This window comes from Anneissia japonica, unplaced genomic scaffold (genome assembly GCF_011630105.1).
Source record: "Anneissia japonica isolate Jap-2015-1 unplaced genomic scaffold, ASM1163010v1 scaffold376_len1572418_cov194, whole genome shotgun sequence".
Classification (NCBI taxonomy): Eukaryota; Metazoa; Echinodermata; class Crinoidea; order Comatulida; family Comatulidae; genus Anneissia; species Anneissia japonica.
In genome coordinates, this window is record NW_022741166.1 from 274,425 (window position 1) to 301,908 (window position 27,484).

Sequence of the window (27,484 nt, forward strand, 5' to 3'; positions counted from 1 at the left end):
TGGACAGATTTGTAGATCTAAATTTGTGTATGAGGGTTTGATATTTATTATAAAATAAAATAAATGAAGTATAGCTTAATAATTTTTTTATTACAATTAAAACATAACCTTATATTCCAATGGAGTATTTAAAAAAACATGCCATCAAAGATAATTAGACTAATTATAATTAAACCTTTCAAATTGCTTTAAAATAGGATCATATTTTATAAAGAGATGTTAAAGTCAATATTTCAAAATTATTTATTATCAATGACTTATGAAAAATAAAATATTCAAGCAGTTGGTAATGAGGGTCTACTGTATACATTTTCATTTATAAGTTGGCTACTGTATATTGAAAATGCCAGTCTTTCAACAGCATGTGATCCAATCTGGCTATTGGGATTTGGGTTTAAAAACACTGTATGCTATTGAGTGTACATTTCTACGTTATATAATGTTCTCAATTCATTGCTCAAATTGTTTTTTTATGAAGGTGGACCCAAAATTAAGCAATATTTCTGACTTAATTTATGAGGCTAAATCACAAGTGCATTAAGGCTTTTTAATGTGCTTTTCTATCACCAATGCAAAACTGTAGTCTATGACCTCAAACATTCAGTTATGGCATTAGGCTAAATGTACATCCCTTGTATTCCATGAAATAATGTTTCCAGGAATCCATGTACATGTAATGCTTATTGCAGAAAAACAGAAGTGACTACTGTACTGTAGATGTTTGTTAGAGAATCACTGGAATGTCATCAATCCCACTACAAATACCTGGCATATACTTTACAACTCCAAAATATATACCTTTGCAGGTATATTTTTAAAATGTCACTTTTACTGTACCTGTGGTTGACACTGAAACATTTTGTTGTATTCTCCGTAACCATGGCAGTCTGAAAATTAATCCTTTGAGAAATAAAATACTCAAAAGGTGTCTCATTAATGCTTGATAATGTATGTTGCCCTAATTATGAGAATTTTCCAAAAAAAATATTTATACAGCTGTAGATACAAGTTAAATATTTTTTTTCGTTTATTTGTTTAAAGATACAAAACAAAAAATAATCAACATTCAAAATCTTATTCTCACACAAAAAGTATGAATAATCTTTTTATCTTCAAATCAGATTGATATCTGTATGTTTGCAGGGGCATACTGTAGGCTGGTTTCATCTGGAGCTGGGTTTTGGGGGGGGGGGGGGGGGGGGGGGGGGGGGGGGGGTGCGCGAAATTTTAGAAAGCAGAATTAATTTCTATTTCATTGAAAACTTAATTTAAGTATTTTAACTCATTTGCACCCCAGCCTATACCCATAGTTTGCAACATCCTGTACATAAAAATATAACATACGGTAATCAACATTTAACATCTCACATAATAATATAAGAATAATATTGTATGTATGTTTGAAACAAAAATATTGTTTTGTTAAACTGGAATTTCCCATTTCCCAATTAAGAGCTGTCAGCCAACAACTCACTTGAGGATTAGTTTAGATTGAAATGTAATCTAACCAGCCAAAGTTTGATTCTTAATGTTCAAAAGACAGAGAAAAAAATGTTTGTTAATGATGCAACCAAGGCCTGAGGTACAGTAGTGCGTTTGATTGATTAGCAGAGATGTTCATTTGGTGTACTTTTCCTTCTGGTGTGTATATTAGCCTGATTTAAATTCTATTTTTGTTTATTTGCTAATCTTTGCAATTGGACTAAGAAAATACACTTTTACCAATAGCTTTATTACTGATTAAAGAACATTGTATACAATAATTTCAAGTAAAACATTGAGCAACCCTACCAGGTACTGCATTGAGTATTTTTATGTTTGTTTTTGTAAATTTAAAATATTAGAATGTATGATATGATAATAAATGGTTCAATTCAAATCATTGTACAGGCGTGAGCAAACCCACTTGCCCGACGCCCGCGACAAGTGTTTTTTACGGTCGGACAACAAGAACTTCAGGGGCCACTTGTCCCTGGACAAGCACTTTTAGAATAGACTACTTCACCATGTAATGCGTAATGCTTTCACAGTACTTATAATAAATGCGCAGCATATTTTATTGACAAATTGTCGGCGCACAAAGAGATATCAAACATAAAACCGACTACGCTATGATTACACTGTCTGCGATTTATTGACGGTTTAAAAGAAAAAATGTAGGCTTCTCAATATAAATTTGTTATTTTTGCAGTAAAGATTGAAAATGAATTCTTAATTGTTAAACGTTAGCCAGATCTGTTGTATGTGTACACATAGACCTACAGCAGGTACATGTTAGACGTCAGCCGTCTGGACCTGCTGCATCTGGTCTGTTTACAATATAAATTCGCATTGGTCTAGTCTATAATACCAGGCATACATTTAAAGACTTTGGGCGAACAGTCATTGATTAGTGGAGTTGGACGACATGAAATATCTGGACTTCAAGGCTAGTAATTACTTTTAAGTACAAATATGCTCAGCAGGCATTAGGCGACTTCAAAAAAGGCCTACTGTAGTCTATTACGTTTGCACTTGTGGGGGAATTCACTTCTAAGTGATGGATATAATGTGCATTTAAAATTCAAATCTTGTAAAACTGTAGTTAGAAATTGAGGGTTTAGGGCCTATAGGGGTAAATGAATCATTTTCCCGTCTCAGAAATTTGGCGTCTTGGAGATTCTCTAGAAAGGATTTGTCCCTTGGCCATGCTCAGAGTTATATATGCCCACAGTGCTTGTCCTTCGTTGAGAGGTAAGCAATTTTATTTATTTTGCAATAAATGAAATGAGGATGTGTTAGACTGTAAAATATTCCCCACGTAAAATAATAAGCCAAATCTGTCGCCACATCCTGTCAGCATGTGGCTGAGAACTCGTGTATTGTGGAAAATAAAATATGCCTGAGAAGTTTTTACTTGCAGTTGTCACAACGACGGCTTTTAAACACGCAATATAGTGTGATGTTTTTTCAAGTCATTAAACCCCACTCAAAAGGGGTAACCCCTCACAGTGCATGCATACTGTAGCTGAGTTTTTAAGGACAAATTTACCAGTAAAAAATGTTTCAATTGGGAGAACACTGTATAAGTATGGAATTCTAAACATTACGTTTTGAAAGGAACAGATTACTGTATTGTGAAAACTGGAGATTTAAAAAAATTTTTTTTTTGTGTATATTGTTTCGTTTTTAATTTGTAGGCTATTGAAATGTATTGAATTTTATTTTTTAACTCATTAAGTGTCATTATGTACAGTTACTAATATTTATTTGACATTTAGTATTCTGTATCCTTTCATTTTAAAAGTGTATAGAACTCTTATATAAAATGTCCCAAAGACCAATAAAAACTGTATTGATTTATTTCCCTGCGTTAACAAAAGACATTGTTACAAATATTGGAATCGTGAAGATCCTTCTGAACCATCAATGATAAATAAATTTTAATAAATTATCAATAGAACAGGGTGAATGTACTGTACTGTACAGTTGCGTCTCAATATTGGGTCGCCAATTAAATTAGTGGGTCGCGGTACATCATACAGTATGAGTATTTTAAAATTGAATTTTGTAATCCTCCTAAAATTTGATGATTATAAAAAGGATTAAATAGGCAATGAATTTCATTCATTCTTTGGATAACACTACCCCTACTGTCTGTAGTACCATTGTTTTTTTTTTTAATTAGACTAAGTCCAAAAAAAAATTGATCCTTACTGTAGTTTCAGGTCCAGGATATGAAATTATTTTTGGTAAGGGCTTAATTATTGCAATTTACTATCCCATATACTAATGATACTCAACTGTTTTATAATAAAGATTATTCTTTATAAAAAAAAAATAGTAAAATGAATCATTGGAATGTATTTTGCCATCTATGTCAACTCCTCCTTAGGATTTGATAATCTTTCAAATCGTAATTATTTTTATTTTGCCTTGGAATATTGTACAGTTTTTCACAAGGCTCCAAAATTTGATGAGTGCAGGGACATTAAAATAGCAATTAATAATAATAATAATAACGATTTTTAAAGCGCAAACATCACCACCAAAAATAGGTGCTCAAGGCGCAGTGTCAAAACAACAGGAAGATAACAAACAGATCACAGAGAACAAAGTGAAAACATGTTAATTTTTATTTTTATTGTAATTTAGTTAGTAATTATCAATAAATTTCATATCATTTCTTCCCTCTTTGAGTATTCTTTTACTTGGCCTTTAAATTTGCTACAAATCCCATGGATTCTGCCCTGCAGTCTGTCGAGCAATGAAGAATTTTCTGAATAATACTGTAATGCATCTCCTGTAAACTTTTAATGGTTGATGCTATATACAGTAAACACAGTATTTCCTCCCTGAAGTAAGCAGGATGTATTGTTTTGTGAAACAAAATATAATAAGGAAGCTGAAGCCCTGGTTAGACTATCAAATTTTATTTGAAAAAACATGTGACGTGCCTAAAAATGGTCATGATAACATCACGTCATGACCATATTTTGCCATATATAATTTGATGTCCCTGAAATATTTCTCCCAAACTCGGTCTCTTGAAATATTGCCTTAAATAATAATCTTTGTATTTAATGAAATTTATTATTTTTTAAAAACTACTAATTCAAAATTTTAGTAATTATCAATAAATTTCATATCATTTCTTCCCTCTTTGAGTATTCTTTGTTCAATATGCCAAGTAGGCCATAGGTCAAGGATAAGCAGAGTCAGTAAACAAGACCTAAATGCAAACCACATTAACATACCTTAATCATGTTTTACCCAAGTGGTGAATATTTATTACGTGTTTTAATATCCATTAAATATTATATTTTTGGATATTGTGAATTATTTGCATACAGTTTATTGCTTAAAACTTGAACCAAGCTGTAGAGTCTTGCAAAAGTGTTAAAACAATTTTAAAGGTCACTGAATCTTAAATAGCTAAGCTTGTTATGAGTATTATGCAGTACTTATCATTACCTGTATACATAGTAATAGGATGTTTGGTTGTTGAGTTCTAAGAAATCAATAATTTGAAATCTATTCCTTTTATTATATACCGTGAATATTTTGTCAGTGTTATACTGTACTGTACATGTTAAATAATTATTTTGAATTTAAGCCAGGCACTCGCTCGGCAAACGGCGTCATGTCGTCCAGCGCTGACAGGGAGCGGAGTTGGATTCGTCAGTGAGTGGCCAGCTTAATATGATTACCCTAATAGTTTTATTCAAGTATTTTCTAAATGATTTTTAAATTACAAATATTTTTTTTTTACTGTATTACAATCATAGTACAGTACTATTATGTGGTTTACTATTATTTATTGCACAGTGCCTTGAGAAAAAAAGGTATGTCCAATGGGCAATGGTGACTCAAGCGAAAGACCCTCAAAGATTTATTCAAAATATGGTAAGATGTTTTTTATGTGGTAGTAAGCATGCAGATGATAAGAAACAAATTATTTTTTTTCGCTTTGCTTAAATTGTGGACGTATTATGGAGCATCAGGTATCCCAAATAATGAGATTTGCTGGATGTATTGCCTGAGTCGTAAAATATTATGTAAACAAAAATATCATTGTCATCCTCCAGTAGTTTCTTAATTTAGAACAATTTACATCAAGGAAATCGAATTCTTTCCAAACTTGGATTAGACATTGATTTATGTGCAGACAAAAAGGTTGATAAGTAGTAGTTTAAAAGTAGTTTGTGTTTTTAAAGATATCATTATGTAATTTAGTTCTGATAAAAGCAAATGCATGATGTTAAATGTACCATGCAAAATTCACCAAAAAAAAAATGTTGTCATTGAGGCTGATGTATATCTATCTGTTGGATATGAATAATGATGTATATTGAGGCTAGTACTGAGTAATAATTAATACAATGTATACTCCTATGTATTCAAACATAATAATTACTGTATGCTATTTTTATAGCACACACTGCAGTAAATCATTTAAGATGATGATATTGTTGTAACAGTGTAAAATGCCTCTATCCCCTTTATATATTAATTATCACTGTGAGGATGAAACACCAATGGAACACAATTCCATACATCTTAACCACAGGTACTTTGGTGGGAGATAAGCAGTTAAAGGCTAGGGACACCTGGTCCCACAAGTGGTCTTTAATTGCAGGAAGACCTGTAAATATCAAATAAAAAAATAAACTATGTGGGAGATCCCAAACTGGCATGGATACAACATTTTATATTTCACGGTATCCCAGTTGTCCACAAATTCCTTCCATTCAGTATTTATCGAGCCAAAGTATGAAGTAGTGAATTTCAGGTGGTAGAATTCACTATGGAACCATATACTCGGGCCACAAAAAAAAAACGCTGTTGGGCCACACTTTGCGCACCTATGATGTAGACTGAGATAAATGTTGAATTTTTAAGTGAATACTAGAGGCAATTGGCCTTTTGATTGATGAACTTATATTATTAATCGTCTATTTGTTTGATACTTCTTTATTTTCTACCGAGTGACAGCTCATTGACAAAAGCATTAGGGACACAAATGAAATTGTAAACCTTGAAATGAAGCCCAGTGGGCTTAATTTCGAGAAGAAGCCCATCTCGATTTGAAGCCCACTCTTTAGTTTGGAAAATTAGCCTTGAAAGGAAGTTCAAAAAACAAAATAAATTAAAAACACGCTTGGTTTATACAGTAGTTTTAGATGATTTAATGCCAGTTTAATGTACTCTACGATACAGAAAGATGATACAGTGACCTTATTTATTGTTTTATAATACAAATTTCCAAAACTTACAGCATTCATTTTGAAAAGAATCCACCTTCATTTATTAATACTTCGCAAAAGTAGCCTCGAAAAGAAGCCCATCCAAAGTCTGCAATAGAATAGTCCAGGGCTTCAATCTGAGATTTTATGGTAAGGTATTGTAAATAACACAAGAACAATGGTGATAGCAAACTATGTCAGTATTTGTTATGTAATTTCATCTAGTATGATATAATGGCCAAGAAAAAAAAATTCATGTGTTGGCCAAGTTTTGGAGAAACCCAAAAAATGGGTAAGTCAGTGAAAATATTTTTTGTTGTTTTTAAATTTAAAATGCCGACTCTCAATTTTGAACATTTTGGGTCAGTCGGGCGTGGCTAACACAATTTTTATTTGGCCTAATTGTAGATTAGAATAGTACAAGTAATCATAGTAATAATATTGTTTTCAATATATTTTCTGAATATGGTCATGTTTTTAACCCTGGGTGGTTTTTGTTACATAAGAGAAATATTTTTTGTTTTAGGTTAAAAATTTTATTTATGAAACCCTCTACAATATATGATTGAATTGAGTTTGGGCTTATTAAATATCTACCATTATCATGCCTCATATTTCAGAGCAATTAAAGTATTTCTGTGTAGTAGCATTGTATCTGATACAGTATCATTCTCAGTATTGACAAATGGGTAGGCACTGTCGATGCTCATGACAAAGGATTTTGCTTGAAATTCAAGAGTAATTATTTGAAATGAACAGCAGCATTTGGGTGTGTCTACTATTATTAGTCACCAACTCATAGATCAGAATTCCATTAAATGCAGTATTATTTTTAGGCGTGTAAAAAATGTACAATACCACTTGGAAAGGTGATGAGGAAGAGGTCTTTGTGTATTAGACATGAGGAGTATTTGTGTACAAAACCAATTTGATGGTCATTACTATACAGTAGTATTTTTAACTAATGATATGTGCAATGGTGGTGGGGGCAGGGCTGATGTGGAACGAGGTTGTAGTGGTCGCAAAATAAAGTTATGTGAGGTGATTTTAACTACTTGAGCATGATTTTTTAGGCTTCGGGTATTTTCAATGAGTGGGGGAAAGTATGTAGGGGCAATAGGCTAGATGCCACTGAATGTGTGCCACTTTATATTACGTATATATAATGTTTAATTATTTAGTATGATATCTAAAAATATAAATATTTATTGATTACTTAATATTTATTCCTATTTTATAATTAATGTAACTGAACAGACTTGTTCTTGCTGTAGTGACAGTAGTGCAGGCTTGTCTCTTCATGCTTATTTATTATTTTAAGTAAATTATCCGAAATTTAACATGTTTTGAAAATATGTAAAGTATTATATAAATAGCAAGGTATCTGACTCAGTAATACTAATTACAAACTATTAGCAAATTCATTCTATTTTTGGATTACCATGTTCAATAGCTGTTCAAAAATGTATATTTTGCAATGCCAGTGTGTACATACATGATACAGTAGTTGTTGAGTAACGGTCATTCATACTGTTTGTTTCTAAATGTTGTGTGTCGTCTGAACATGTGACGCAAATATATGAGCAAAATTTTGACGCACAACTGTATGCAATTTAAAGGATTTTAATCCTGTAAATACTGAAAAAATCAAAGAGAAGAATCAATTATTAAAGATAAATCTGAGATTAATTAGAATGGTCAGTATCTAAGTAGCTTGTTGCCTTCCATTTCCAAGGCTTCAAATCAAAAATTAATATAATAATTAATATTATTTATTTAAATATTTCCATGAGAGTTCAAAATCAACAATCATGGTTACTTTTCTCCTGTTTGTCAGACATTCATTTAAAATTTACGAGTTGTTTTGTAACTGTATTCCGGATTTTTATAAGCTATTTGTCAAGCACGTTTCCATCCATTGCTACTAAAGTGGACGTACGTCGTGCCAAGTAGGACGTTGCCGGCACATACTGTATCCCACATGTGCGTGTAATTGGTGTTGAAATCACCTCGTCAATCTCACAATTTATCAAGTGCTCAATTAAGCTAATCAAAAATGATATTCTTGTAAGTATACTAGAATTTAGTATATAGCTGTAATGTTAATATAGGTACTGTATTTTTAGCTGAGTTTTATTTAACATGGTGTTGAATAGAATCAGAATGACCCTTTTTACAAATACAACTACATAATTGTGCATACAGGTTATGTTTGCGTATAATTTCTGGCTCTAGATTATCTAAATTTCATTATTGAGAAAGGTGTGAACATTTAGCTATTCAGCAAATTGCAATGGTAAGTGAGGATAATGTGTCTGCTCCACATCATGCCATGCATGCTCATCTCAAAGTAGGTCAAAATTTGTATTTGATTTGAACTTTTATATAGCTTATATAACCAGACTAGCATAACAAGTACAGCAAACCCTGGTACTAAAGTAATTACAAAAGAAATAATAAAATTTATAATATTTAAAAGATAAATGACTGATAACACCTCATCAATAATACAGTAACATCAGAATGTAACAACATATAAACAAAACAAGACAGTTTATTAAATGCTTTATCTAATTTTAAATACAAGTTAAGAAGGCATGAATACTGTAAACAGTCCATACTCTTTAAGTTTTTTTAATTGCACGGATGATACCTCAAAAACTAGTTTAAATTAGCATGGAAAATGGCTTGGGAAAAAGGTGTGCAGAAACATAATTATCAAAATCTGTGCGGAGGATGTATTCCCAGCGCTGTATACATTGTTGTAAGGGATTTTTTTTGTATCACAGAAGTACAGTAGTTGAACTGATGTTCATATCATTAGTGATGATGGCATTGCAATTTTTGTTATTAGTAAGCCATGAAATGCATCAGTTGAAAAGGGCAAATTATAGCCTAGTTGTAAGAGGCACTCGGCTATATTGACCACTTGGGTAGCACTGCTTAATGAAGGGATGTCTCATGGTGTTATGACGTAAAGTGACGTATAATTCTACAGAGAATCAAGGAACTAAATAATCAGTTTTACTAGATGGATCACCCTTGTTAATTGTGGCGTAAACAACAACTTAATCATCGCATTTACGATATACGTCACAGGCCATCTACAGTTGATGTCACTGAACAATCAACGGAAACTATTCAAATATTGAGCGTCAGAAATGATTAATTGTTAAACATTACCTCAGAATTTGATTACTAATCAAAGCAAAGTGATCCTTCAAATACTGTATGTGCTAAAGTAAAACTCAAAGATTTGACAATATGCAGTTGCTGTCAAGATTAATGACCCAAACTGTTATTTAAAAAAAAAATGTATTTAACGAGAGAAAGCTTTTACAGAAAGTCAATTCCTTAGGCTGGTGTAACAGGTGTACTGTTGTTAAAATAAGATTGTAAATAGCCTCACATTTATTTAACATTAAAATAGAAGTATGGAAATATAAATTCAAATGTTTAGGAAGTATTATTTATTTATAAGTATTATATTATAAATATTTAAAAATTGATCTTATCCACTTTATAATTTGTTTATTTTCATGAGGTCTGGAATTAGACTAAGAGCACTTAACTGTAGTGCTAAGCGAAATAGATTTTAATACTTGTTGTGGCAAATGCTATGTCTCTACAATGAAGGTGTTGTTGTATTAATAATGGTAACAACAGTATAGGATAGTGGTATTAATTATTTTATTATAATAATTCTGTAGCTGTTTCTTGGCCTTGTGATGTTTATTGAGGTTGTGAATTTTATATTTTTAAATTATTTTACTGTATATTGTAGCTCATTGTATGTCAATGGAAGAGGAATTTCCTTGTTTTATTTTGTGAGGACAATAAAAGTTATTAATCTTTATCTTACCTTTAATAATATATATTTATGTTAGAATTTCATCAATGTATTTGAATTGTTTTGAAGGAGGGCCTCTTCAAGTCAGCATTGCTGTTAGAGCACCCTCTCAAAATATTACTGAATAAATAAGTTTAAGAATTTTAAAGGAAGAGTGAATACTGTACATAAAGAGAGTTTATTGATAATAAGCATGACTTTTGTCTGAAGTCATACAATATCATTTATCATGTCTTTTGTTCCCCAAGCCAAGTTGAAATTTGAAATCATGGTGATCTATCACAGGATTTTTTTTTTAATTTAAAGCACTAGATCTATATACATTAATTGTTAATGGCAGGATATAAAAATGTTTTGCAGTATTAGAATAGTGACATGGTTATTTGGTATTTTATAGTACACTGAATGTCAAATAGAGAAATGTTGTCAGTCTGTTACCCACAAGGACAACAAGCCTAATTATTAAATCTCAAATTTATTATTTGCAAGAACAGTAGAATTCCTTGTCGTCGTAGTGACCATCACCATATTTTCCCAAGTGTGTGAGTCGGTATCTAATCTTTGGACTCCTGCTCTTCCATCAAATCAGTTGTGTAAACTCTGTACCACAATTGCCAATCTGATGGCAACAAAATGATTTCAAATTTCAAAATACTTAAAAATCATTACATACTGTGTTGGATGTAGATCCATAATATTGTAAACAGCTTGACAAAGCTGGGGGCAGGGCTGGAAATAGTGTGCAACTACTTGACAAGCAGTCTAAGGTTATCACACATAAAAAGATATTGATTACTTTTTAGTTTGTTTATATTTTGCTTTTTGCGCTGTAATAGTTGAACTATGTACAGATAACATTTTGTGCTGGAGGTATTTTATGAAGGAAATGAATTTCGTAATCTACCAAAGGCACAGTATGCACTAACTTATTATTTATCCTGTGACTTTATAGTTCTGGGTTTAACTGAGCCAATACTTCCTTTTAAATACTCGATATTGAAATCCAATGCAATAAAAATTGTTGATTTTTTATAGTAAGGGCTTTAGTGGTGTACAACAAAGAGGCTTGAGGCCCTTGGTTAAGGCTTCTGTTGACATTACTACCCTGGGAAAGATGTGCCACCTGCATTAGTGTTTTGAGGGCATAATTTGATGTGTTTATTTGGTTGATTAGGTGCAAAAAGAAATTTGCACTGAATGAATATGACTATCCTGTGGCACCTCCCCCCCCCCCCTTTAGCCAGTGAGCACTCGTAGCTGTTGTGCCATTGAGTGGGGTTACGCTGTTATAATTGTATAATGACTCTAGCTGTAGCTTCTCCAAGTAGCAGAATCTTTTATCTTCCAGCCTTTCATTGATTATTTTGTTTTATTGTTTCATGTTTGTAGATTCTCCCTGCCCTCTATAATAGCCAGCCCAGGCTCCACCTAAATTTTTCAAAAAACATGGAAATTATAATCAAATTTTAGGTCTGAGAGTGCATTTTCAGCCATCTAGAGGTGTCATAATCATAAATTTTCTTACCTCGGCCCCAACAATAGTGGACCCGAGGTGGTCTAGACTCCCTAGCTGTGAAACTCCCGGCCCGGGCCCTCTCTATTTCAAATTCCTATATCCGCCACTGTGAGTGTTATCAGCATTGTCAGCATCGTTATCATAGTCATCTTCATCATAATCATTGGCTATATCAAGTATTTTTCAGTTTTCTATTCATCTGGTTGTCTTCGTTAAGTAGGATTTTACCACTGCGCAGGCAGGCGTGGTTTAACGAAGAACAACTGGTTGAATACGGCCTTTGTTATTAATAGACTTAAAATGAAATGCTGGTTTATAAATTATGGAGCTGGTGACCTGGATTAATAACTCTTGTGGCACATGAGACGTACAGTAATGTTTCTTTAAAATAATAAAATCCATTTTAACCTTCCTAGGTAAGCATGTATGGTTTACAGTTAATTCTGTTGTAGCTCATTATGGCATAATATATTCCTACAAAGTTCCCCTTTTTAAAAATGGAATGGACCATGTATACAGTTCCAACCCTATTTTCTCCAATAATGTAAAAAAAAAATATTATCAAATTCCTTGAATTTCACATTTTCATACATCACACGTTTGAAACATAATACTGTAACCATCTCTACATAAAATCATGTTGAGTGAACATTTAGCCGAGTTTGCAAATTTAATGTATCCGATATTATCCTGATGATGATAATTATCTCTAAGAATTATCCCAGTTGTAGGCACTTAGGATTAAGAAGTAACAACTGGTAACAGTTTTATTCTCTAGAAATTATTTGTTTTGATAGTAAGAAGTTTCGGCATAGTCATAATATTATGAATAATTACTATTTTATCTCTTTTTGAGGAAGCTCTGTATTACTAGGATGAAATCAACAAAAAATATCAAAAATCTAAATCAATATTGTACCATGGTCCAGATCCCAACATTTGTCTTTATATTGTAGCTCATCTTCCCATGATTAACCAGTCATTGATTAAACATACATCCCTGGGCAGCATTCCATGCAGTATGTTACAACTATTACAGTATTGCATTTGACATTTAAACCCATAGAGTAGGTACCCTCTAAATTTTAGTGCCCACACTAGAAAAAGTCAACATGGATTTTAATTAAAATTTTCTTTTCTCAAGGACACAAACAAGGCTCGAACCCCTGATTTTTACACTAGAAACCCAATGCTTTACTGCTATGACAACTTGCTTCCATACATTTCTGCTTGTCATAGGTATAAATTGAAGTATTAAAAAAAAATATTTAAATATTGAGAAACAGTTAATTTTTCTAAGCAAAATTAAGTACTAATAATATAAGTAGTATACAGTAGTTAATGCTTAATTGAAGGTCTTATTTTTCAACTGTGGTCTGAAGCTGATGGTGATACCCAGTATTAAGTACTCTTGTTTGACCTATGATCTTTCTTAAACAATACCATGGTCATGGTCTACTAAATGGTGAGAAGTATATCGATATGTTAAAGTCGGCTAAGGTTTCAGTACATTTAGAATTAGTTTGTATTGATCTTGAAAATATACTATTTTCACAAAGACTGATATATCATTTTCTGTAATGTTAATTATTATAATGTTTGCGCATCACCAGTTGAACAACCGTATTTAGACAAAGCTGATATATCATATTCATACTTCTATGCTAGGAAATATTGGTAGCTCTCGATTACCAGTTGGTTATGCCTATCCAAATCTGCGCTTGCTGAGTATACTATGAGTATACTGCATAGAAGGCTCTAACTTAGCTTGTGAGTGTTACTTTAAGCTGTGCTGTCTAGATTGGTGTTTTCATGGAGATATTTTATGAGATATTTTGAATGTAACTTCACTAATAATTTTTAAAAGAGCAATCTGATTGTAATTCATGATGTTTACTGTATCCCAACAGGCTATTGGTTTGTCAGCCAGTGGAAATCGTTAGACTGTGGGCCAGTGGACTGGTGGCTTTTTGAACTGTGGGCCGTCGGACTTGGGGCTTGTCGAGCTGTGGGCGAATAGGCTAGTGGCTTGTTGCGCTGTGGGCAAATAGACTAGTGGCTTGTTGAGCTGTAGGCGAATAGACTAGTGGCTTGCCGAGCTGTGGGCGAATAGGCTAGTGGCTTGTCGCGCTGTGGGCGTATAGACTAGTGGTTTGTCCAGCTGTGGGCGAATAGGCTAGTGGCTTGTACAGCTGTGGACGAATAGGCTAGTGGCTTGTCCAGCTGTGAGCAAATAGGCTAGTGGCTTGTCGAGCTGTGGCGAATAGGCTAGTGGCAAATAGGCTAGTGGCTTGTGGAGCTGTGGGTGAATAGGCTAGTGGCTTGTCGAGCTGTGGGCAAATAGGCTAGTGGCTTGTCCAGCTGTGGGCAAATAGGTTAGTGGCTTGTCGAGCTGTGGCGAATAGGCTAGTGGCTTGTCGAGCTGTGGCGAATAGGCTAGTGGCAAATAGGCTAGTGGCTTGTGGAGCTGTGGGTGAATAGGCTAGTGGCTTGTCGAGCTGTGGCGAATAGGCTAGTGGCTTGTCGAGCTGTGGCGAATAGGCTAGTGGCTTGTCGAGCTGTGGCGAATAGGCTAGTGGCTTGTCGAGCTGTGGCGAATAGGCTAGTGGCTTGTCGAGCTGTGGCGAATAGGCTAGTGGCTTGTCGAGCTGTGGCGAATAGGCTAGTGGCTTGTCGAGCTGTGGCGAATAGGCTAGTGGCATGTCGAGCTGTGGCGAATAGGCTAGTGGCTTGTCGAGCTGTGGGCGAGTAGGCTAGTGGCTTGTTGGGCTGTGGGCAAGTAGACTAGTGGCTTGTTGAGCTGTGGCGAATAGGCTAGTGGCTTATCGAGCTGTGGCAAATAGGCTAGTGGCTTGTTGAGCTGTGGGCAAATAGGCTAGTGGCTTGTTGAGCTGTGGGCAAATATATTAGTGGCTTGTTGAGGGCAAATAGACTAGTGGCTTGTTGAGCTATGGTCGAATAGACTAGTAACTTTTTTAGCTGTGGTAGAATAGACTAGTGGCTTGTTTTGTGGCCATTGGCCCATCATTCTGCTGTGGGTAAATAAACTCTGGCTTATTGACCTGTGTCAACCTACTATGGTCCAATAGACTATCATTGATCTGTGGGCCATTGGCCTATCATACTGCTGTGGATGTATACTGTAGGCTAGTGGCCTGTGAGCGATAAACTGGTGGCTAGTTGATATGTGGGCCAATGGACCAGAGACAAGTTAACAAACAGGTTGGCCATAGGCCTGTTGACCTGATGTGAGCCAATAGACTGGTAGTTGGTTGACAAGAGAGTTACTAACCTGTCGACCTGCTATTTTCCAATGGGTTTGTGGCTTCTTGACATGTTGACCTGTTGTGCGCTAAAAAAAACCAATGGAACTTGTCACAATCCTTTTGATTGATTAAAGCATTAGTGATTAATTGTATAAATTAAACTTCATTGGGTAAAAATTAATTATTACGGAAAGGTTACTATCACTAGATGTGAAATACAGTAACATCATATTGTACAAGACAACAGGAAAAGTTATAATTATAGTAGTAGAAGAAAGTTGATGAGACCTATTGAATTTTATCAGAGCTACCTAATTTGAGTATCGATAAGGTTATTACTTTCATCAGGTTTTTTTTTTTAACTTTAAGATTTGTATCCACTGTGTAACTACCCTAAGATTTCATTGCCTGACAAATATTTTCCTTCCTCAGAATAATAATGAGAGCTAATATGGACATGCCGTGCATGGAGCTGGCCCTTGAGGGGGAACGACTCTGCAAGATGGGATGTTGCCGGGAAGGGGTAGAGTATTTTGAGGCTGCTGTCAAAGTGGGAACAGATGATTTGAAGACGCTAAGTGCAATCTACAGCCAACTGGGAAATGCTTACTTCTACTTGCAAGAATACGGAAAAGCACTCGAGTACCATCGTCATGATCTGACGTTAGCCAGGTACTGTACCGCTAGCCTATTGTTTTTAACGTACAGAATTCTGAGACCCTTCTAAAACTAATCTAAATTTATTCAGTTACTGTACTAATCAATGCCTATTCAACATCAGGGTGAGTTTATGCACAGTGTTTGTATGTAAAAAAGTGCTCTAGTGATAGCAATATTTTATGTATTAATTCTATGATTGCTAATGTTTTAATTCGAGACCACCTTCTTGGACCCTCTATTTGGTCACCAAATAGAGGGTTAAACTTACCTCTGTGTTAAAAGGTTTGTTAAGAAGAATTGTTAGTACTTGAAGAATCTCAGAATTGGAGGGGTGTTAAATTCGATTAATTCAAACATCTGTATGTTTTTATTTGTTTTCATGATTATTTTTTATAAAACCTTCTCTGTGTCTTTGAAAATAATTCATTATACAACATATCCATTTTTTTTTTCCATAGCTTGGATTCAGATCAAGTGTTATGTATCTATTTCATTAATGTTTTTTCCTTTCATATTTTAATTAATTAAGTTACCTGTGCTCAAAATTGAAGATCAAAAATCGCATCTAGATCAAAAAAAGGTTTCTATTTATGTATTTAGGCATGACATTTGATAATGAATTACACAGAGAGGAAGCCTATGCTTGTTGCCAAAGGTCATATATGAATTTAATCATTTTCATGTTGATGAGGATCTAATATTCCTCACATACAATAATATGTGATTTTGTATAGTTCTCTTCAAAAACTGCTTGGAAAGTCAAAATTTTTACTAAAATAGCCTATATCAGAAACTAAATTTAACGTACGTCGTCAAACCAAGGAAATTTGTTGTTTGTAAAACAGATTTGTTCGTACAATAATTATTTTCAATAGGCATACGATGTGTGCTTGTCTTTCTTGCCTAGCTAGGCCTAGTCGTTTCATAGACTAGGTAGGAAGGAACAACACTAGCCAACCAAGGCCTAAAATACATCGCCCAATTGAAGCCATCTGGGCTTGGTTCTTAAAGGCATATTCTCCAACGATAATGAAACAAGATTAAATAATATTTTTTGATTATGTAGTAAATGATGTAAAATGTATTAAAAACAAATTGGCAAGCTGGCATTGACCAGAGCGGGTAAATTTCCAACTTGTAATTAAATATTTGTTTTTTTGGTTTTTTTTTTATTAAAATTATGTTTTATATTTATTTTTACACCTTTAATCTTTGTTGTTCCTTTGTGATACTCTACATGCTCTTAGCCATGACCCATGTTTTATGCTACATTTTTTTTATAGTATTGAATAAAGAATGATTATTTTTCTATAGTACAACCATACAGTATGTTGTATATTGCAGTGCCCATTTTGAGTAGCATTGCTTTTCTACCTTCTTGAAAGTATACAACTCCTTTCAATCTAAATATAAGTGATTGATCACTTAAAAAACATTTGATCTTTAATTATGGAAATGTACTGATGTATTGTACAATCATCATCCATGGACTGTAATGAACTACTATGATTAGCAAAAACCAAGCTCGACCAAGGAAATGTTAAAAGCTTCTTATTGTGGATAAGCAAGGGTACTAATCAAGTTGAGGTGAACTCTAATTTCTAAAATAAAACCATATATTTATTTTTTTAAATTAAAAGCCTAGTGCGCCCTTGGCATTTTCAGTACTATTTGATTTGACATAAAGACTCCGGTTGAAACCCAGTTGGCGTCGGGTTTTAATTAGAATCAGATCACTTTGCTCCTTGAATAACCCAGCTTGTGAGAGTTAGGTGGGATTAGGGACAATGTACATCCAGGTACTGGTGTGGTACTGTAACTGCTGTGAGTCCCCAAAGGCCATGCAAAATTTCCAATTTCAAATATTTGGAATTGGACAAAAAGAAGAATATTTAATCTTTTTGCATCATAGATGGCAGGAACAAAGCCGTTTGCATCAGCAACTTTAAAGTATCAATTTTTCTGTGGCTTTGGGGAAAGCTGCATGGTGTGATGGTAAAAAAAAACTTGGGGCTTTCAGACAGGAGGTAGTGAGTTTGAGACAATGATATTCAGCTCAGGTTGCCTCTCTTCACCCAGGAGTATTAATGGGTGCCTGGTCATTAATTTGTATAACATAGCCAAATTTTTTCTTCTCAGGAATCTACTGTAGCTTTAATCATATTTCTAAAATTGTTGAAAAAAATATATATACCTTGTTTTGGTAAGATAATACAAATTTAATGTGAAATCATGTGTACCCTTCCAACTTTTTTCCCTTCACGGTGCTGTGTTGTTGGCACTCTGATGAGCTTATACGAAGGATAGGGGAAATAGTAACAATCTCACTTTGATATCACATTGTGCAAGGCCTGTGATTTTACATTACAACTCAAATCAATACCTTAATCTTCAATATAGTCCTAAAAGCTACATTAATCTTACTTCTGAAAATAAGTATGGTTGGTCGTTGACTTCTAGAAGATCTCTCTTTGTAGCTGTCTTGCGTTGAGGAATGAACCTGCTTTGAACCTGGGGTGGTATGACCATCTTGAAACTACAAGATTTCCTTCAGTCTGTTCTATTACTGTTTTTACGTAGACACTATATCCCAAGCACTCTTTGGTGCATTAAAATCTCATATATAAATCTCAAGTAATGCAGTATCTTGTGTTGTAATCTAAATTACAACAATAAACAGATAAAACAGAACATCATTTTACGTTCTGTACCCATTTGTCTCATAAACCGCAGGCTGACTGAAGGTTGGATAATAAAAATATTGATATCTTATGGAGTCTCTTTATAAGGACATGAAACATGACAGGCATTTTCTATAGTTTTTGAGTAGGACTTTTTGACGTTCACACTATAACCACAACTCAGGAGATTTTAACCCGGGTATTAGAAAATCCCGGGTTACAGTACGTCCGGAATTTTGCTTGCAGTATAAAAGGGGTATCATATGGTGGGGGGGGGGAGGGGAAGGGAACCCAAAATTACCCCATTTTTAAGAGAACTACAGTATGTCTCTACTGTTGTAGCTTCATGTATATAGCTCACTGATGACCCAATACACTGTACGTTTGACATTTTTTAGTGACTTCCATTTCTCAACGAACATTAAAAATGACAGTAGAATGTACTGTCAATTTATAGCTGCCTGATCTTGTCAATCACAGGCTGTTGTTATAGTGCACTGTGGTTTAATGCATACAATGGATTAATGCTTCAGCCCAGTAGAAAATCTAATTGCATTCTCAACTTAACTTTTGCTAATTGCCGGTGCCAACTGCCAATTAGGAATACTTTATTTGTTTACATCTGGTAGAATGTTGCTGGTGAATTTCCCTTTTTTATTGTGGTGATAATTTAATGAGTTTATCTTGACAAAATATATTTCCTGTCTATTGTGCTATGGAGAAGTAATTTTAGTTCAGTTTCCTGTTATGTTGAACATACTGTACATAAAATTGGTGCACTCTAACTATTAAAACCCTTTTCTTTTTTTTAGCATACTAATTCTAGTAAAGTGTACATACATTTCGCTGATTCTTTTACTGTATGTCATGGATCTGAAGTGCAACTTCTGTTTTTTGGGAATTAATTGATAACATTTATTTATAGCGCCAAATACAGATGTTTGCTCATACTGTAAGTGCATGGGAATATTGTAGAGTGATGAACATTGCACTGAATACTTCTGTTTTGTGGGAATCAATTGATAACATTTATTTATAGCGCCAAATACAGATGTTTGCTCATAAGTGCATGGGAATATTGTAGAGTGATGAACATTGCACTGAGTAAAATCATACTGGTCTAAAATTTGTTTGAAATTTTACATCAAGTTTTCTGCCTGAATCTGGGACTCATAGATAAAAATACTGATACTTGTATTGCCAAATTATTTAATCTTCATCCGTTATTTCTCCTTAACTAAGAATATAAGGGATGAAGATATAATAACTTCATAATGCAAATTGTTTTTGAGTGTCAAAAATACTGTAAGTTATTGAAGTTAATCCATTGTGAACTAATACTGTTAATATACTAATACTGTTGAAAAATAATATATTTTAATATATATTTGGTCTATTTTGTGTCTCTACTGTCCTCCTTCACAGCACAATTGGTGATAGACTCGGAGAAGCCAAGGCTAGAGGTAACCTTGGCAACACACTGAAGGTTCTTGGGAAATTTGATGAAGCTGTGATGTGTTGCCAAGGGCACCTTGACATCTCCAGGGAATTAGGTGATAAGGTAACTATTTATAGTTTTTTGTTAATCAAAAGAGAAAATGCTACTCATGCTTCATGCTGCTCTTGGCAAATGTTCTATTTGCTTTCAAGAACACCGGAGATGTCACTTTCTACTTTATCTGTCACTTTCTACTTTATCTACCATCATCAACAATTTTCCCATTTTTATCCAATTCTAAATATTTGAAGTAGGAAATTTTGGGTTAGAACTCGCGGCAGTTGCGGCAGAGCCCTAGTATCCGGATCGGGAGCTAACCCTTAGCACCTGCGTGAGAACGCCCGATTGGTTAGCGCTAACCATTAGCAGTATCCGGATACCACTAACGGTTAGCAAGCGCTATAGGTTAGCAAGTTCAGCGCGTTTTTATCATCAACCAATCACACGTACGCGTTTACAATTTCCAGTTTCTTATTGGCCAGTGATTCGATAGTCATATTTTTGGTATCCGGATCGGGATTTTCTCGTATGGATGCACGGCAGCTAACGGTTAGCAGGATCCAGATCCTGCTAACCGTTAGCTGCCGTGTGAGAACATAGCCATAATTGATACATTCTTATCCTTTATAACTCACATGCGAAGGTTATTCGAGGAGCAGTGAGATGCAACTTTAATTTAAAAACCAGACACTGCCGGGTAACAACCGGAGTCCACAGCACAAGAAGCAGCAACATTACCTCTAAGCCAAATGCTCTGCTTCTACTTTTGAGGTCCAAATGTCCTATCCTTTTGCAACCTTTGTGGACTCAACCTACTTTCTACACTACAGGATGATATCATAAACATGTGACCTATCATATTTAAGATATCATTATAAATATGTCCTCTTTCATCTTGGCTCAATGTATACAACATTTTCAGACCTTTTTGTATAGTAAACTCACATACATATCAGTATATCTGGGGTAAGGATCATGTTCAGGATAGTGATTTTTCTGATTTTTTTTTCCGTTACAGATGGGTGAGGCTAGAGCATTGTACAACCTTGGGAATGTATTCCATGCAAAAGGCAAGCATTCTAATGGAAGCGGACACCAAGATCCTGGAGATTTCCCGCGGGATGTCAAACAGAGCCTTCTCACAGCTATCGACTACTATGAGTATGCCTTCTAGATTTCATTTACACAATATTCAATACAATTTTAAAGTACTGCATATGCTGGCACCCTTTTTTGTACTGAATACTTGAAATGTGTGGGTATTAAATAATATCTAATATTTTTATGAAGGATAAAACTCAGAGTAAATAGCACCATGTTTTTAAATCTGTTCCTGGTAAAACAATGAACATATAAAATATCACAACAATATTATAATGAATTGTTTATGGAGTAAACAAGTGAATGGGGGAAAAACTTACATGGGGAGTGGAATAGTGGATTGGAGTATTTCAGTGTGAATCGCACCAAGGATAGCCCACTAAATCTGAAAACATGTTTCTAGTGGGGTCTTTCAGGTGGTGAATTGGCCAGTACACCGCGAGACAATCGCCTACTCATTTACGAAGAATGTACTGCGTTCTTGAACGTGCACATGGGCCATGTTTCACACAGGACCAACAGCCTAAACGTCTCATCCGAAAGATGGTGCGCTATCATAACTTGTATTTCAGCCCTCCAGCTGAAACACAAGGAGAGCAATGATTGAGGCCTACAGCCATTGAACCGGGGACCTAGAGATCTCCACGGTCAGCGCACACACGGTGGCTACCACCAATTTAGCCGACTGAGCTAAGCTGCAATAGAAAATAACAGGAACATATAAAATACTGAGGAGAGGAGTAAACATTTTATATTGAATCTGGGTCACTTTTTTTAATGCGGTTCAGTATTTGATTTTGCCAACAAACCAAACTAATACAAGGATTCATTTGTTATTATCCTGTAATATTATGCCTGTGCGCTAATATAGATCATTGTTCATTTTTTTGTTATGATCGCAACAGTAGCCGGAGTATTGAAGTTTAATACACAACAGCAAACCAAATTTATAAGGATACACTCTACATTTGGTACTGTAGTGTAATATTAGTCTCGCGCTGATATAGATCAATCTTTCATTTTTTTTATTATGATTGCATATTAGGGTAACCAGAGTATTGAAGTGTCATACACATCTGCATTGACATAATTGTCTTGTAAGATAATGAATATATATTTCCCTAATCTTCACATTAATGAACACGGATTATATTTCCAAAAATATTAATATCTGCTGACGATAAAACTAATTTACTGTTGGCCAAGTTTTTATGAGTCACATTATCTCTCTTCTTCTTCTTATTACAAAACATAAAGTTTCCAGTGTTCTGTAATTAATCTGCATACTCAAAAGTGACTCTTTATTACTTGTAATTCAACTATTCTGACGTCTGCAATTGTGTTCCATCAAAACAGGCCATCTACGCAGTGTTCGCTTGCTGTTTCTGACAAAATTGAGAATGAATTAATGAATAAATATTATGTCCAAGTAATTTTATCCTGACTACTGTACCTGGTCCAATAGATTTCATCCGGTTTATTGATAGGAATGATATTTAAATTTTGAAAGATTCAGAAATGATTAAACTCAAATTTACCCTTGTCTTGTCAATTATGAATTTTTTTGGGATGAATGTATTGTATACTTTGTATGTTTCACTCACAAAGATGATTATCATATTCATAGATCAAATCAATTTTGGGTTCATTATGTGGATCAAGAATGTGGTTATGATTTATCCATATTGGGATCATCAGATGTGATGATGATGGTCATAGATGACATCCATCTTGTGATTTTTAAAATCACATACACACAGGACTCAATTTTGATTATTCCTAGCTCTCGAGTTGAGTTGGGAAAGCAGGATTTTTTACGGCTTGTTACTAACCTCAGAGACTTAATTAGAAATTAATAAAATTTATCTTTAGACAGGCTGTGATTTTCCATACGCAAGCTGTGCTATACCCTGTTGGTTTGTGGGAGGCATACGCTTTTTTGTATGATTTTCAGACACAATTGCAGCATGTGAGAGGCCCAATGTTGTGACAAGACATTATATCAATAACGATTACTTTCACTTGTGGCAGTGCAGTAACTTGTCAAAAAATTGCAACATGCAAGACTAGTCTGATGCTGGGTATAGGCCAATATCAATTTTCTATGTGTTTCTGTCCCCTTGAAAAGTGGTTTCGAAAACTTCCTAATGAAATCCCGGATCCCCATTTTTCTGCTTTCCTATTTGCCATGAGAATATGGCAGCTATTTGCTGAGGAGGTCTGTCTGTTCACATTACAAATCCTGGCCATTTTCATTTGTCTACTTAGATCCTGATCTGTCTTCATTTAACACCAAATCATATAATACTACTTAGTAATAAAATGACATACAACTGCATTGAAACTGACAAACCTACATTACTGCACAGGAATGCAAATTGGGAATAATTAGGCAAACTTACACATTGCATTCTCATCTAGGTGCAAAATGTCCGTGTGTTGCAACTTGGATATACATAAGCAAAGAGAATAAATATCAAAATTATAATTGACTTCCTGGATTGAAATATATGAACTACTGTATGTGTAGAATTGTTCAGCTTTTTATTAACAAGGTGCAAATCTCTTTATTATAAAAATTACAACAGATAACTTGTGTTTGAAATCTTTATTTTGTGCAAACACATTGAATATTAAATCTCATGGTAGGTTTTTACTTTAGGATAGGCCTAGGCCTGATTCTAGGTCTAATGGCAAACTATTCCTTCTCATATACCAGGGGTGGGTATAAAAATGGGCCAGAAGGCCAAACTGAGAGTTGCAATCAGATTTACAGTACAACTTTTGACAATTTCCAGTGTGCTTGCAAAAACCTTCTTACACTGCTTTAGGATATACTGTAAATTTGTCAATTCATTTCTGAATTGTTTTGGGATATTGTACAGTATGTCTAAAGAAATTGTTTTAAAATGATCCGAGTCGTGGCAGACGGAGGCTTGGCTTGTACAATGGCAGGTTTAATCTTCTTCCCCTGCTTTTGTCATCTCTGTTTCCAACTCAAATGTTTTAATTTATTTGTGAGTAGGCACTAGCTGCGGCATAATACAAATTATATCTATCTTAACTCGTTAGTTTCGAATAATGAATCCATAAAAATATTTATCGGTTTCTGTAGGGCATATAAATAGGATTCATTGTTCTTGGAACTTAATTTACAAAAATATAAAAAATATATATTCCATTCTCATAAAAAAAAATAATTTTATGGACAGACGCAATCCTTTGAATCCCTACTTTATCATTATTTTTATGACCTTGATTTTAGATAAGTATAGTATGTTTGTAATCAAACGGTTTCGTTTTCATTTGTAAAGAAAGCAATTAACTAGCTCCATGGCTAAATGTCTAATCTAGATTAAACTGGATGGTGTTTGTAATTAGATATTTATTCCAAACATAAAAGATAATTATATCTCACATATTGGCTACTCTTTAACACATAATTTATTATTTCCTAACTTTGCTTGCATGTTAAGCCTTGAAAGTTCCACGATTCGATATTTATTCTGATCGTAGACGACAATGCTGTACTTTATATCTTTCAAATTGACCAGTGTTTCAAATACAAATAACATCAAACTTTTTATGATAATCAAAGTCATCATAAATACATTCTTCCTTACTCAATTACCGTGGCTTCAACTGAAAATATATTCTGCTCCCTCAGCCTTGGTGATAGACAATTGATTCCCAAAAGATTAGTTTGAGCTTGAGTGACACCCTTACTGCTCTTTAAAGAATTGTTAAAAAGTTGGTTGTAATGATCATACCAACTGATCAGTCTTAGTTGGAACCTTCGATGCTCTCTGAAGCCTCATTAAGAGAATTCAGTTAGCTACGTTGAGCATTCCAAATGGTCTGTTTTGCTGGAAACCTTAGTACATTTTGTTGGCTCATTAAGAGATTTTAATTGGCTATGTTGAGCATTCCAAATGGTCAGTTTCGCTGGAACCCTCAATACTCTCTGAAGCCTCATTAACAGACTTCAATTAGCTATGTTGAGCATTCCAGACGGTCATTTTCACCAGAACCATTAATGCATACCAAGTAATCAGATTGGCTAATAATTCCTGATGTTCTGTGAAGCCTCATTAAGAAACTTGGTTACACTAATTGATTCAATTGGATCGTTCACCCTAGTTAAATATGTTTACAGTGTAAAATACAGTAATACCTTACATTTTATAGGATATTGCTTTGGTCTGGTTTCTACTACTGGCGAACCTTGCATATCAAATCACTGCAGTGGAGGAAAAAAAATTTTTTTTTTTAAATGAATAAAAATGTTTTGCCTACTGACACAGTGAAATGCCCAATAAGGCTATATTTCTTCCTCACAATTATATAAATATGCATTTATCAAGCTATTTATTTGACTCAAATTGGAACATCAATTTTTGTTTTGAGACTATGATAATTTAATTCAGTTTCTTGCCAATGTTTGTTTTAAGAATACCATCATAAATTTCATTAATAAAATACATCATGATAAAGAATAGATAACATAGAGATTAATAACTCTTGTGTTGGTCTTTCTTTGATCTTGTACATTTTATTCTTCTTCAGAGCAAACCTTAAACTTGTGAGGGAGCTTGGAGATCGTGCAGCCCAGGGGAGAGCTTGTGGTAACCTTGGTAATACCTACTACTTACTAGGAGATTTTGATGTTGCTATTAAGTACCATGAAGAGGTATAGAACAGCTCTAGCCACAGAAATGTGCTTGAGGGCGCTTTTTTACCATTATCCACAACTTAAGTCCTGTCCAGACTATCAAATTTTATTTGACAAAAACAGGTGACATGCCTATGTAAGTTCATGATGACATCACATCATGACCGTATCAGTGGTGGCGCCAGGACCTGCCCGACGGAGGGGATAAAGGCCCCGACGGGGGGCTAGTGGAGCGAATCGAGTGTCACTTGGCTGGGGGCCGCCTAGGGCCCCCGGTGGGGGTCCAGGGGGGAAGCCACGGATATTCGATGAATTATGGCGAATTTTTATTACTTATTTGATAGGCATCGAGTTACTATAACATGACTTCATGTAGGCTATGCTTTCTAATGTTGACATCAGCTTCCAAAACCGAAACATTTTGAATAAAGCAAGAAACAAAGAGTATGCAATGTAACCATCTAATTTATTTTCAAATCCTCATTCTTGAAAGTGAAATTCTATATTTTGGAAATTTGCATGAAATCTGTCAACCACGTTGTCATGGTCGAGGTTGCTTCACCTATCACTATGTATTCCAACCATCATGAGGCTATCTAAATGAGCATTTGTCATAACAGAACGCAAATTATTTTTAATTAGTCTCATTGAATTATTATTATTATTATTGTTATTGTGGTTTTTGTTGTGATGAAAAGTTAACACAAACAATATAGTGGCTAAACGAATATTACATGTAAATATTTTTTTTTATTTGTTCCCCGACAAAATTTATCTTCTTTCCCGACGGGGGGGGGGGGGTTATGCTTCCCCGACAGGGGGGGCTACAGCCCCCAGCCCCCCCTGGCACCACCACTGGACCGTATATAAACATATCATGACTATATATGGACATACAACAGTTCATTGTCGAAGAAAATTTGATAATCTGGACAGAGCCTTTAGTGATAGATGATATTTACCTACGATGTGTTCTCAGGGCAGATTCAGAGAAGTGCAGTGAGCTAGATTAAAGGTTTTTTTTTTTTGAATAAAAGATTTTATTCATTTTTTTATTGTCAGATTGTTAGAACACAGTCTGCAAGCATCAAAATATGATTTGATCTTACTCTGCATACTTGGATACAAAATAAATATATATTAATTATAAACTTTTAAAATTGTGAATAAGTACAGGTAAAAATTGAATAAAAAGGAAAGGGAGTCATAATAATCGGTTTAGCTTATAATTTTGTAAAATTCAACCCAGACTGTTACTGAAATCAGAATAATTCTGTATTCTTCTCTTCTTTTCAGCGATTATTTATTGCAAAAGAATTTGGCGATAAAGCAGCAGAAAGACGAGCATACAGTAACCTTGGTAATGCTCATGTTTTCAAAGGTGAATTTGAAACAGCTGCAGATTATTACAAGTAAGTGATTTGTGATGTCATCAATGATCGTCATTATGTTGCATCGTTACAAACAGCTTGTAATTTAAAGTGCACATGCCTGTTTAAAGGTCAAGGTTTATTG

General features: G+C 34.4%; 1 protein-coding gene across 3 annotated transcripts in view; it reads left to right on the forward strand.

Annotated features, from left to right (window-relative positions):
- The window catches only part of LOC117118613 (G-protein-signaling modulator 2-like), a 92,030-nt gene that overhangs the window by 1,208 nt on the left and 63,338 nt on the right, over positions 1-27,484 (forward strand). For all 3 annotated transcript variants that reach the window (XM_033263250.1, XM_033263248.1, XM_033263251.1), the window contains exons 2-6: positions 15,790-16,029; positions 20,124-20,259; positions 21,215-21,357; positions 25,864-25,987; positions 27,266-27,381. In XM_033263250.1, coding sequence (XP_033119141.1) covers positions 15,797-16,029; positions 20,124-20,259; positions 21,215-21,357; positions 25,864-25,987; positions 27,266-27,381 — 752 coding nt within the window. In that variant the 5' untranslated portion in view covers positions 15,790-15,796. The remainder of the gene's footprint in view (positions 1-15,789; positions 16,030-20,123; positions 20,260-21,214; positions 21,358-25,863; positions 25,988-27,265; positions 27,382-27,484) is intronic.